We start from the raw sequence: 12,141 nt of genomic DNA, 5'->3' as shown, positions 1-12,141 counted from the left end.
TTAGAGAGATAAAGAAAGAAAGCTATATCCTATTACTTTCTATTTATATAAACTATATAAAGTAAAGCTTAACTACCTAATTTATAATAAAGAATTTCTAGTAATAGTTAACTATTTTAAAGAATTTAAATACTACTTAATAAGAAGTAAGTATAAGGTTAAGGTTTATATTAATTACTAAAATATTTTATACTTTACTATAACCTATAAACTTAATAAATAATAATTATATTATATAGAATTCCTATATAAATTTAATTTTATAATTATTTATTATAAAGGATTTAAAAATAGTAAAGTAAATATAATTAGCTAATAACTAAATTATAATACTAGTACTATTAAAGTAAAGGAATAAGTATTAGAAAAAAATAATAAAGGAGAATACTAATTTACCTAGAAAATAATAATATTAAGATAAATATAATTAAAAGTAACTAAAGAAATCCTAAGAGAACTATAGGAGTTTATCTAAGAATTCTATGTATATCTATTATATAGGCACTAAGGAGTTACTAAAACCTTAAAATAACTATTATAATAAGGCTATTAAATAATATAAAAGGTAATAGAAAGGGTTATTAAATAATGCAATATTTATACTAAAATAAAAGTATAATAATACAGACCTTATAAAACACTATAACTAATAGAAGTTATAAAACAACTATAAAGCTTAATTATAATAGATTTTATAACTAAATTACTATTATTAAAAGATCTTTTAACTAGAATTTACTATAATAGTATTATAGTTATTATAAATAGACTTATAAAATTCTTAATTTACTTACCTTATAGAGAAGTAATAAATACAGAAGTTATAGCATATACCTTTTATAATAAGGTAATAAAAGAATAAGGACTACTAAGAGAGATTTTATTAGATAGAGGACTAATATTTGCCTCTAAATTCTAGTAATTACTTATAATACTTATAAGAGTTAATTACTAACTTATAATAGCCTTTAGACTGTAGGCAGATAGCTAGATAGAATAAATAAATTAAGTACTAGAATAGTACCTTTAGTATTATATTAACTATAAATAAGATAACTAGGTTAAGAAGCTATTAAGTACTTAACTAGCTTATAATACTGCTTATAATAAAAGTACAAAACTTATACTATTTAATGCAAATATTAGATTTATACCTAATATATATTACAATATGCAGGAACTTAAGAATATAAACCTAATAGTAATTATTATAAGTAATAAGCTAAGAGAAATATATAATAAACTTAAGACTAAGCTAGAATTTATTAGGAAAAGGATATAGAGATACTATAACCCTAAAAGGTTAAAGGGACTAACCTTTATAAAGGGAGATATAATCTACTTATTTACTAAAAATATTAAAATAGATTAACTAAGTTATAAACTAGATTATAAGTACTTAAGACTAGTTAAGATTAAATAAAAGATAGAAGAAAATTAATATAAACTAGATCTACCTTTAAATATTAAATATTACCTAATTTATTATATCTTAATACTTAAATTAGCTGTAAATATAATATATATAAAAACCAGTAATAAACTATAATAAATTATAGGACTAGAGGTATATAAAGTAAAGGAAATTAGAAATATATAAAGAATTAATAGATAAAAGATATATTTAATTAAATAAAAGAACTACCTAAAAAGCAAAAATATATAGGAACTAACAAAATACCTTACTAATGCCTAGTAACTCCTAAAGAACTTTTACTAATATTAAATAAAAGAGAAGTATTAAGAAAATTATTACCTAAACCTAAAGCAGACTAATTAATATTATTAGGAATATAATTTACCTAAAGATTATAAAGTAATATATCTTTATATATATTTAGCTTTAATAAGATTATATCCTGCTAATTTACTTCCTAGAGGCTATAGCAAGTAGCCTTAAAATGCTTTTCCTTTATATAATTATAAATCTTATAAATCCTTAATAAATAACTAATAGCTAAAGCTAAACAGGACTATAGCACTGCTATCTCCTTATAAAGCTTAAGAAGATCTTTACTTACTTTATCTTTATTATTCTTTAATTTCTTTTCTTATTTTATTAAAGTTATAATTACTAAAGTTAGTAAAAGATCTGCAAAATAGCATATAAACTTATAAGAAGATATAATATAAATACTATTATAAGACTTTTTAGCTTAAATATACTTACTATAATAAGTAAAGTTAGTAAATATTAAAAACTTTTTACCTACCTAAAAGTAATAAGTATAAGGTATATTTACTTCTTTATTAGCAAACTTAATAAAAAGCGCAAGTATTTAGATTTTATAATCTTTATAAGATAACTGCTTAGATATATAGTTAGATATTATAAGATATAATAATAAAAGGTTTAAGTTAGGCCTTACTAAAAGAAGATTAATATTAGTTAAGATAATAGGCCTTAGAGATAAGATTACTAGAGGGGAGAGATTATATTATAACCTTAATAGTTATATTATATATACCTTATAAAAACTCTACCTTAATAACTAACTAGATAAAGACTAATAAGTATAGGAATAATGGCGCTCTAGGACTGCATTATTCTAGGACTAATAATAACCTTATATTATATTACTCCTATATAACTACCTTTAGTATATAGAATATATTTATTAGCACTTTTATAAAACTTAGCTTACTAGCTATTAATAAAGCATCTTTATATTAATAAGCCTAATATATATTACTTAATTATTAAGAGATATAATACTTTATAACGCTTAGTATTATGCCTTATACAATCTGTAAACATAAACCTAGTATAGACTAGTTTACCTGTTTAGAAAACCTAACTATTACACTATTAAGTTAATTATACTGCTATTATAATAGAGAGGCCTTCTATATATTAGTATTAATAATCCCTTTAATATAAGGAGACTCTTTTCTTATTTATAATATTATAAATAGCTAACTATTCTTAAGCTAACTATTCTTATATAATATTATAAAATAAAAGGTTATATTACCTTTAGGTTATTTATAGCAGATTAAGGCTAAATAGTATATTAATAGCATAAGATATAAAGTAATAAGCAGTTATAAAGATAAAAAATACCTCTAATAGGCTATTTTAATTAAAAATGGTATTATTATTAAATAACGGTTATATATTTAATCTAAAGTTAGCTATTTAGCCTTATCTGCATAACCAGTTATGCGAAAAACACGTAATACTAAACGCACAGCCGGTTGTGCGGGTATGAGTGCCCACCTTAGTTGCCTGCTTAGTTAATCTATATCAGTGAATGGCTTTCTGTCTGTGTATTGCCTTCGTTGCTTATAAACAGTTAACTGCATGGTTTCATGATCTATGTTGATGTTGATAGGTGATGATGGATAAACAGCTAAGCAATTTCCCTCTGATCAAAATAGGTTAGACAATCATCATTCCTGAAGATAAAAGCCTAGGAAAAAATGGCATACTGATACTTATTGACGGCTCTATTCATATCGAATCCTGAACTTCGTGTAGCTCGCTTGACTACATCAAGTTCTTGGAACAATATGATATATTTCCCAGGTTCAGTCGACTTCGATCTTCAAGTCAATATCCGTAGCCTGTTACCCTGTACAAACTGCAGCCAAGGCTAATTTTAGTACACCACGCTACAAAATCTAGCCAAACTGTCACCCCTGCAGTAGCGCCTCATTCTTAACAATTAATCTAGCACTTGATTTGTCAAAGCCCTCTCTGGCAGGTCTATCCCATGAGCTAAAGCAAGACTATCGATTCTAGGAGATGAGCTGAGTCAAATTGACAGGGTCTAATTTTTCATATTTGCCTTCAATGACTGATTTCCCACATTCTCCTTGGTCTGACGTTTTGCCTTCTCGTCGCGCGCTTCACATCTCACCTTCGTCAATCATTTGTGCGCCGCGATGCATCGCAATATCTTTCTTTTGGCTGTCGGCCTGATCGCCGGCTCGGCTTTCGCTAGTCCGTGCAAGCCCCAGGGCACAAGTGAGTACAAATCTCGTGAAGAAAATTGTATTGGAAGCTAATTATGAGGCTCAGCTTCCGTCTTCACAACATCTGATGTGACTAGCACTGTTGATTCGTCTGTAACAACGATCCTGGTGGACACAACCACTGCTGCCACTTCGGATGCAACATCGGAGGTGCCCACCACTGCAGAAGTGTCTTCTACTGCTGAACTATCCGTCACAACCAGCCTCGAGGCTTCAACGACCGCCACTATTGCTTCGGATACAACAACGTTGACTTCGGATTCTGAGTCATCAACGGTGACATCCGTCGTGACGACCTCAGAGGCTGAGACAACTACAGCTGCCATAAGCACCAGCACCGCCCCAGAAGCCATCCCAACGTACTCACTCCTCGCCAACGGTGGAAATCTCAACAATCAACAGCCACAATCAAACATCGAACTGACATCCCTCCTTGTTTTCGACCCGGCCTACCTTCAGACCGGCGGCATTCGAACGTTCACCATCGAACCCACCACCGGTCACCTCCAAGATGCCAACGGAGCTGCCTACTTGTGCGCATACTACGAAGGCTCTCGCGGCATCTCCTCTCCGCCTCCAGTCGGGTACTGCGATCCCAGTAACACTGGCCCCAACAAACCATTTGCGTACTTGAAATGCCAGGTCAGCAGTGGCGCTCTTTCATGCAATGCCCCCAGGACTACATGTGAAGATGGCGATGACAATATGCCGGTTTGCACTACCCCAGCAGGTAATAACGTGTATAACAAGTTTTACACCGACACAAATGGAATTAGGCCTGGAGGGAAAAGTTCTTATTGGTATATTGGAACTGACAGCCCTGATCGTCTTACTCCTTTGTCGATAACTGCTGCCGAGGTGCAATAGGCTTTGGCATCCATGGCAGGTCACTTGCTTTAGGATGGATATATGCTTGTAATAGCCAAAACACGAATCCTCTGCTTTCAACGACATAGGCATTGTCATTTATCGATCAATCTAGGTCTGTCTGCATCTTGCCATACTTGATCAATTCGACAACGTCATATCGCAATGATATAAATAAATTCTTCACTATAGATCTATCTCAGAGTGATATTGATGGGGTCAAAAGTACACTTAACGATCGGTAAAACAATCGTGTGGTGAATGGCATCTTCGCGATGGATGCATGTTTTCACATGCTTGATATAAGTCTAGGCTACTACCTGATCGAGGGTGTATCCGTTGGACAATCGAAATGCCTTTAGCTTAGCTCAGACCAAGGTATCTCGAGCTCTGGTATGTAACTGAAAGAGTTCACTCATGCCATAGGGGTATAGAAGCCGAAGAAGCCAAAGGGCATATCGTTGAAATGCTTCTGGGATCTCATGTAGCGGCCGTGAAACTGTGGCCTGTTACTGGGATGTTCATCATGACCGGACATGCTTCGGCATCAGATCCGTCTTCAGAAATAATCCGAAAGCAGCATTCTGCATCATTATTCCTTGACATCGGTTTCTGCACCCGTAAAACTCCATCGCCCACTATTCGGGAACCAAACCCGAGCCTCATCGGAGTCAAAACACTATCCTATATCAGCATCGCTATGAACATACCAAACCAGACCTGTGTGGTATTTTTGCTTCTCGCAACGGTGTCCAGCATATTTCCTGTATGGCAAAATGCTGAGTGGAGGAAGTTAACGGATGCTTATCCGATTGAAGGCTGTGAAACCCTTGACCTCTCCGTTCAACCATATTCTTGATGCGCGGTTTCCATGTCCGTTACGTTATGACCTAATAGCTTACGCTTGGTCTCGACGTTTTCGACGGCAAAATCCTTACCCCATATGAAGTTCGCCTCACTTTTGCAACGGATCTCGAGCCGAAGGAACTTGAGCAACACTGAGGAACGTGCTCTTATCATTAGTCGGCGGGCCCGGGGTTCATGATATGCTCCGTATTCGCTCTCAGAATTTAATACCCACTGAGGGTAATCTTGCCATTTTGATTTTGGATGCGAATAGATTGAGTTCATGTTGACACTTGTTCATGCAGGCAGCGCTACCCTCCAATGAGCGGGAATAAGATAGACGATCTACGGGGATCGGGAATGCCGAAAGCTTATGCGGCTGATGACGACATGAGATCATCGGTAGCAAAGAGATAAGCCTATTACCCCAGAGCAAAACCATGGCAGCTGAAATGCCAGTATCTCGTATTACGGTCAAGGGGGCTGACGATGTTTCACATCGAGATGATTCCGCACAGCGTTACATCGCAATCACGAAGTCCATCATGTCATTACTTGCATGACTATCACTTAACGAGGGCATTAAGCACTCAACGTATGTTATTTCAACAGCACATTGGTTCATGAAAGGATATAGCATGTTGAGGGAAAAGAGAACCTGGAAGAACAACATCCCCAGACCTTGTCCAGCCTGTTGGCTGCATAATGTCCTTATGCAATATATCACTCGGTTCTTACAACTAAAGTCCGTTATGGACCCGGCATCAACCCCCGAGGACCCTTCCAAACACAGTTACCGACTTGCAAACGAGACATATGCAACCCCCAAATTCCCCGCCAAGATCCACAGAAATTCTCGAAGCATATGTAACCCAGCGGCCGAGGCTTCCAGAAGCATTCGCAGGAGCGTATCTTCCGAGGAATAAGTTCGGGATTGTCAGGCACAACTTTACAAATGCCTCACAGAAAACGTGGCAAATATGCCTCATGTTTAGGTGGCAGTGACAACTTTTATCAGATGACCGCCACGGCGACCGACTCCGGACCCCGGCGCTAGCGTGATCGGCTAAGAACGCCGTGATACCGAACCCAGACAGATCGACATGTAACGTATAAGTGGATCACCGAGCTGTTGAACTTTTGTCAGCGTTTTCACTCTCCGAGACGCCGTGATCTTCGCGTATTGGACGGTTACGAGTAAGGAACGGTGGGATGATTACGGATTAATGACACTTTGGCCACAAAAGCACGGATAACAAAACTTCGGCTAGACTTGCAAATATCTCAGAGTGGATAAAATGATTTTGCCTTGCGAGTTTGAGGAATAGAGTTTGGGCTTTATCGTTGTCGGCGTTATTCTATCTGTTTACATGGTGTTGATAGAAGATCTTACAGAGAGTACCCATACCATATCTCCAATATTATCGTGAAGTGTTATCTTTGAAGTAAGGCATGGGATACAGCAATCTATCCCAAACCAAAGATTATAGCACGCAAAAACACAATTGGTCAAAAAGTCTCACCGAAGACGACCTATCTCAACCCCAGGCCCCGGGGAACCCACCAGGACCCCCCCAGACAAGGAAACGCCGGATGATAATGACATGGAGTCATAGTGGAGTAGACAAGATACAGTCAAGTTATAATCTGGGGTAATCAGTTTCTTGTAGTCATAAAAAGGGTCGGATTTATAAGAAGATGACGCTCCCGGATCCATGTTCCCCAGATTCTGTATCCCGTTCCAGACTCGTGCCCTTCTCCATACTTTTCTCACGTTTACTTTCTCAAGACACGGTTTTGTTTAAGGGAAGATTTTGTTGAAGATATTCATTATGGCTAAGAAGGAAGAACTCCCTCGTGATATCGAGGGTATCGATGATCTTCAACGCTCTCCCTCGCGATGTACGCAGGAGGGAACGACACTCGATGCCGTCTTTGGTGAAGTTTCAGAAGATGGACCTAACTACCGTAACGTACGACCCCCGGTCCTCTCGCTTCACAAACACTAACTTTGTACCCAGGTTGGATGGATTGCTACCGTGGCACTCATGACCAAAACTCAGATCGGCCTTGGAGTTTTATCGATTCCCCAAACCTTCGACGCTTTAGGCCTCATACCCGGAATTATATGTCTCATCGTCGTGTCGGCTATCACGACATGGTCAGACTACATGATTGGCGTGTTCAAACGTCGACATCCACAAGTTTACGGTATTGATGATGCGGGACAGTTGATGTTTGGGAGAATTGGTCGTGAAGTCCTCGCGACTGTCTTTATGCTTTGTAAGTCTCCCCCGTGAGAAGTTAAGGGAGGTGGTGTACTGATGGCTTGCAGATTGGATCTTTGTTGCCGGTTCAGCGATGCTTGGTATCTCAATCGGTCTTAACTCGGTTTCTACACACGCAGCCTGCACGGCTGTCTTCGTTGCCGTGGCAGCTATTCTCGGCTTCTTCTTTGCTAGTATTCGCACACTCGGCAAGATTGGTTGGTTGGCGTGGATTGGACTTGTATGTATCATGACTGCGAGTAAGTTCAAGCCCTCTCCTCTCACGAGACCAGCTTCACTAACACGAGAATTAGTCTTCTGTGTCACCGTCGCAGTCGGCGTGCAAGACAGACCTGCAGCTGCTCCGCAGGGAGGACACTGGGAGTCTGACTGGAAACTCTTCAACCATCCTAGCTTCGTCGACGGTATCACGGCGGTGTCATCGCATATCTTTGCTTTCTCTGGTACACCTGCGTTCTTCCAGATCGCAGCTGAGATGCGCGAACCGAAACACTACACCCGCTCACTATTAACCTGCCAATCGATCGTGACAGTCACATACATCACCATCGGAATCGTGGTTTACTACTACTGCGGTTCATATGTTACGTCCCCCGCTCTTGGATCAGCTGGCATTCTCATGAAGAAAGTCTGCTATGGCTTTGCCCTGCCTGGTCTTATCGTGACTGCCATGCTTATGACTCACGTGAGTGTTCCCCTAGTCTTTTCAGTGAAACATGCTAACTTGCCAAGATTCCCGCCAAGTACATGTTTATCCGCTTATTGCGCGGTACAAAGCATCTCAACTCCAATGGTATCGTGCATTGGGCCACTTGGTTAGCTTGTACAGGAAGCGTAACCATAATCGCGTACATCATCGCCAGCGCTATCCCTGTTTTCGGCGGCTTGGTGTCTCTTATCGGAGCTCTTCTTGGCACGCTGATGTGCTTTCAACCATATGGCTGCTTCTGGCTTTATGACAATTGGCACAAGGGTAAGACTGACAAGTCACTCAAGTGGTGTTTTATGGTCGGTTGGAGTGTCTTTGTCATTGTGGCTGGAACCTTTATGATGGTTGCCGGTACCTACGGCTCTATTGTTGGTATCAATAACTCGATGAAGGCCAATGGGGGATCAAGCCCGTGGTCTTGCGCTGATAACTCCAACTCTGGCTCGGCTGGTCACTAGATGGCTTGGGTCTTGTGATCTAGACGTCGGGCCGAAGATCGTGGCTGAACTATACTCGAGACTGGCCTCTTGAGTGGTTTCTCGATGAAACTGTGAAGCGAAGGTGTTGTTATGAGTGAGCGGCTTATGTACGAGATATCGTTCGCTGTGCGGGACACATTTCTGAATGAGATGTTGATTGAAACATCAGAGACTTATGGAACGGTCATTATAGAGTGTAAAACACTGAAACATCACATAACAATAGAATACCCATTTCTTTTTTTCAAGTGACAATGACCTACAAAGAAAGTCAGTAACTCAATGGGGATAAGGAATGCCGTTCAAGTGATGACAACACCATCCTCACCACCAAACTGAGCTTAATCGAGAGATCAAATGTTTTTATAATGATTTATCACGATAACGTCTTTGATGAGTCACATGATGCCATCACCAAACCTTGTCCCCCCAGCCCCATTGTCATCGTCATCTCCGCTTATGTAATGACATCATTGAACCCCTGCAGTTCCGTGCTCACTCCACTAACCAACCGGATGCTCGGCTGCGGCAAAAAAAAAAGTTACTGATAATTTTCCTCATACGAGTCATCACCTTTTCATCAACAAACACGCTCATTCTCACAAAAAAGAAAAATGAGCTTCGTAAGGGCGTTTTCTTTCCTCACGGTCGTGAGCGTTGTTACATACACGATTCTATCAGTGGCCACGTCATTGAGTGGCGGATCCCCCGCTGTGCAGACGGGTAATGAAACCCACCAGATTCCCTCGTTTGGACTGGGGACTTGGTTGGCTGAGAAGGGAGAGGTGAGTCAAATACGAGATTCTGTGAGAAGAGGCAGTACTAATGGGAGTCTAGGTTGCGCATGCGGTGGAATATGCTTTGAGGGCGGGTTATCGCCACGTCGACGCTGCTGCTATCTACCGAAATGAGGAGGAGGTTGGGCAGGGCATCAAGGCATCGGGTGTATCGCGCGATAAGATTTGGGTGACGAGTAAGCTTTGGAATACGGATCATCGACCTGAACTCGTGCGCAAAGCCATTGAAAAGTCTATCGCCAATCTTGGCGTTGAGTACCTTGATCTTTACCTCATTCACTGGCCAGTCGCTTGGGTTCCTGGTACGAAGGACCTTGACAATGACACCTCCATCATCGAAACTTGGAAGGCTATGGAAGAGCTTGTCCGCGATGGGTTAACACGCAACATTGGTATTTCCAACTTTGCGCCAAAGGATATCAACAACATCCTCCAAATCGCTACCATCCGACCTTACGCCCACGAATTCGAAACCCATCCCTATCTCCAACAACAATCCTTCGTCGACTTTCACACCAGCGAAAACATCAAAGTGATAGCATACTCACCACTCGCCAACACAAATCCCACCTACAACCCCGACATTCCGAGCATTCTCCACGATGAGTTCTGGTCCAAACTAGCCGCTAGCAAAAACGCGACGGTGGCGCAGACGGTGTTGGCTTGGGGCCAGCAGAGGGGTACTGTGGTGATTCCCAAGAGTACGCATGAGAAGTACATTGATGAGAATTTTGGATCGCAGGAGATTACATTCACGGAGGATGAGTTGAAGGAGGTGGCGAAGAAGGATAAGAAGTATAGGTTTTTGAATCCTGGGAAGGGATGGGGCGTTGATCTGTTTGAGGGTCTTGATGGGGGGTCGAAGAAGGAGGAGGATGATAGAAATGAGGAGTTATAATGGCACAGTCGATTGAGCGGACTAATAGATGAAGGATATTTTTAGATGTTATTATTAATACAAGATACCAAATCCATCGGATATACGGAAAATGCGCTCAGGAACCGAGCGGCTTATCTCTTGGCAACTCTATTACAATGCGGTCGATATGCTTGGAAATAGGCGGGTTTTAAACGAAGTGTTACTATTGAGTTGAATGTTTCCTAGTCTTTTACTATGAGAAATTCGTACTAGACAATCCGACGTGGTTTAATCAACTATGGAAATATGCGGAACTGGGTACTGCGTCAAAATACTTAAACGATCCACGTAGCTTCTCAAATCACGAATTGCATACTTAGTTCAAAACAAAGACTTAAGGACTGTATGATTCCAACAGTATTTAATGATTCCGATACCAATATAACAAATCTTAAAGACTAAATTTTAGAGAGGAAGTTCTAGTATTCGGGAGTTGACCGTCTTCTACAGGGTAACTGATTTCTCTAGAGTGATGCAATTTCCTAGAGTTTCACAGCCACAGTAAATACAACGCTGGCAGATCAATCAGGCGCAGCGCAAAAGCTTCTACGTAACAACCAACTCTACTTCCCACCAAACAATTGGCCAAACTCGTCCGATATAAAAATCCTTCAAAAGCAAAACTTGTCGAGAGTTTGTTAAAGAAATTGGCATTTCCTGCGCGACTCGCACCATTCAGGGTCCAACCCTGCGCCACTTCCATTACAACTGAACGCAACGCCAACGCAAGTCAAGAGTCAAGATGATCAGCAGAGTGAAAACACTTAAATCTCGCCCGTGACATTCCTTTTTCGCTTGCATTCAAATCCACGACATGATCTTCCAAGCCGTTATTCTAGCTCGTCTTGTTGGCGCGTAGGATCTACGGTGCCATTTGCGTTGATCCACCAACCCCTGCAAATCCTAGAGTTGCAACCGAAGTTTGCGCCCTGATGAGGAGGAAGAGATGAATGGACTAGTTTACGCAGCGGGTGACGAGTTTATCTTAGACTGAGAGTCAATTGACAGCGTATTGCCGTTGTGCCGTGGCTTATCGGCTCTTGGACCCTTTGTCAAATTTTGTCTCAGTTCAGTGTCATCTCGCCGACCGGCAGTTTATCTACGCTCAGACCCTTTCAACCGAATCAATGTCTTGTCACGGGAGAAAGTAGTACTCCTTACAGAACTCCCTACATCCGACGTCATCTCGATACTCTCAAGACCCGCGAATATAGGACGATCATTGTACAACAGATCAAAATTCCAATGTCCAGGATAA

General features: G+C 39.9%; 4 protein-coding genes across 4 annotated transcripts; all 4 read left to right on the top strand.

Annotated features, from left to right (window-relative positions):
• Positions 1–3,888: 3,888 nt before the first annotated feature.
• BKA55DRAFT_542641 (uncharacterized protein) lies at positions 3,889–4,845 on the top strand (the record flags this gene model as incomplete). Its single annotated transcript, XM_046190505.1, has 2 exons — positions 3,889–3,970; positions 4,025–4,845. 2 exons carry the CDS (start codon positions 3,889–3,891, stop codon positions 4,843–4,845), a joined length of 903 nt encoding a protein of 300 aa, XP_046045838.1.
• A 233-nt stretch (positions 4,846–5,078) lies between these two features.
• BKA55DRAFT_115620 (uncharacterized protein) lies at positions 5,079–5,806 on the top strand. The gene has a single exon (XM_046184749.1). It carries the CDS (start codon positions 5,312–5,314, stop codon positions 5,702–5,704), a length of 393 nt encoding a protein of 130 aa, XP_046045837.1. The 5' UTR covers positions 5,079–5,311; the 3' UTR covers positions 5,705–5,806.
• Positions 5,807–7,523: 1,717 nt separating this feature from the next.
• Positions 7,524–9,532, top strand: BKA55DRAFT_706496 (transmembrane amino acid transporter protein-domain-containing protein; the record flags this gene model as incomplete). Its single annotated transcript, XM_046200692.1, has 5 exons — positions 7,524–7,664; positions 7,713–7,974; positions 8,027–8,218; positions 8,273–8,664; positions 8,712–9,532. The coding sequence occupies 5 exons, from the start codon at positions 7,524–7,526 to the stop codon at positions 9,144–9,146; spliced, it is 1,422 nt and encodes a 473-aa protein (XP_046045836.1). The 3' UTR covers positions 9,147–9,532.
• Positions 9,533–9,689: 157 nt separating this feature from the next.
• BKA55DRAFT_741110 (NADP-dependent oxidoreductase domain-containing protein) lies at positions 9,690–11,195 on the top strand. The gene is made up of 2 exons (XM_046201462.1): positions 9,690–9,952; positions 10,005–11,195. The coding sequence occupies exons 1-2, from the start codon at positions 9,782–9,784 to the stop codon at positions 10,860–10,862; spliced, it is 1,029 nt and encodes a 342-aa protein (XP_046045835.1). The 5' UTR covers positions 9,690–9,781; the 3' UTR covers positions 10,863–11,195.
• Positions 11,196–12,141: the final 946 nt, after the last annotated feature.

This window comes from Fusarium redolens (genome assembly GCF_020744475.1).
Source record: "Fusarium redolens strain MPI-CAGE-AT-0023 chromosome Unknown BKA55scaffold_14, whole genome shotgun sequence".
In the NCBI taxonomy this organism is placed as follows: domain Eukaryota; kingdom Fungi; phylum Ascomycota; class Sordariomycetes; order Hypocreales; family Nectriaceae; genus Fusarium; species Fusarium redolens.
The sequence above is the reverse complement of the archived record's forward strand: the minus strand, read 5'-3'. Positions and strand labels throughout refer to the sequence as shown.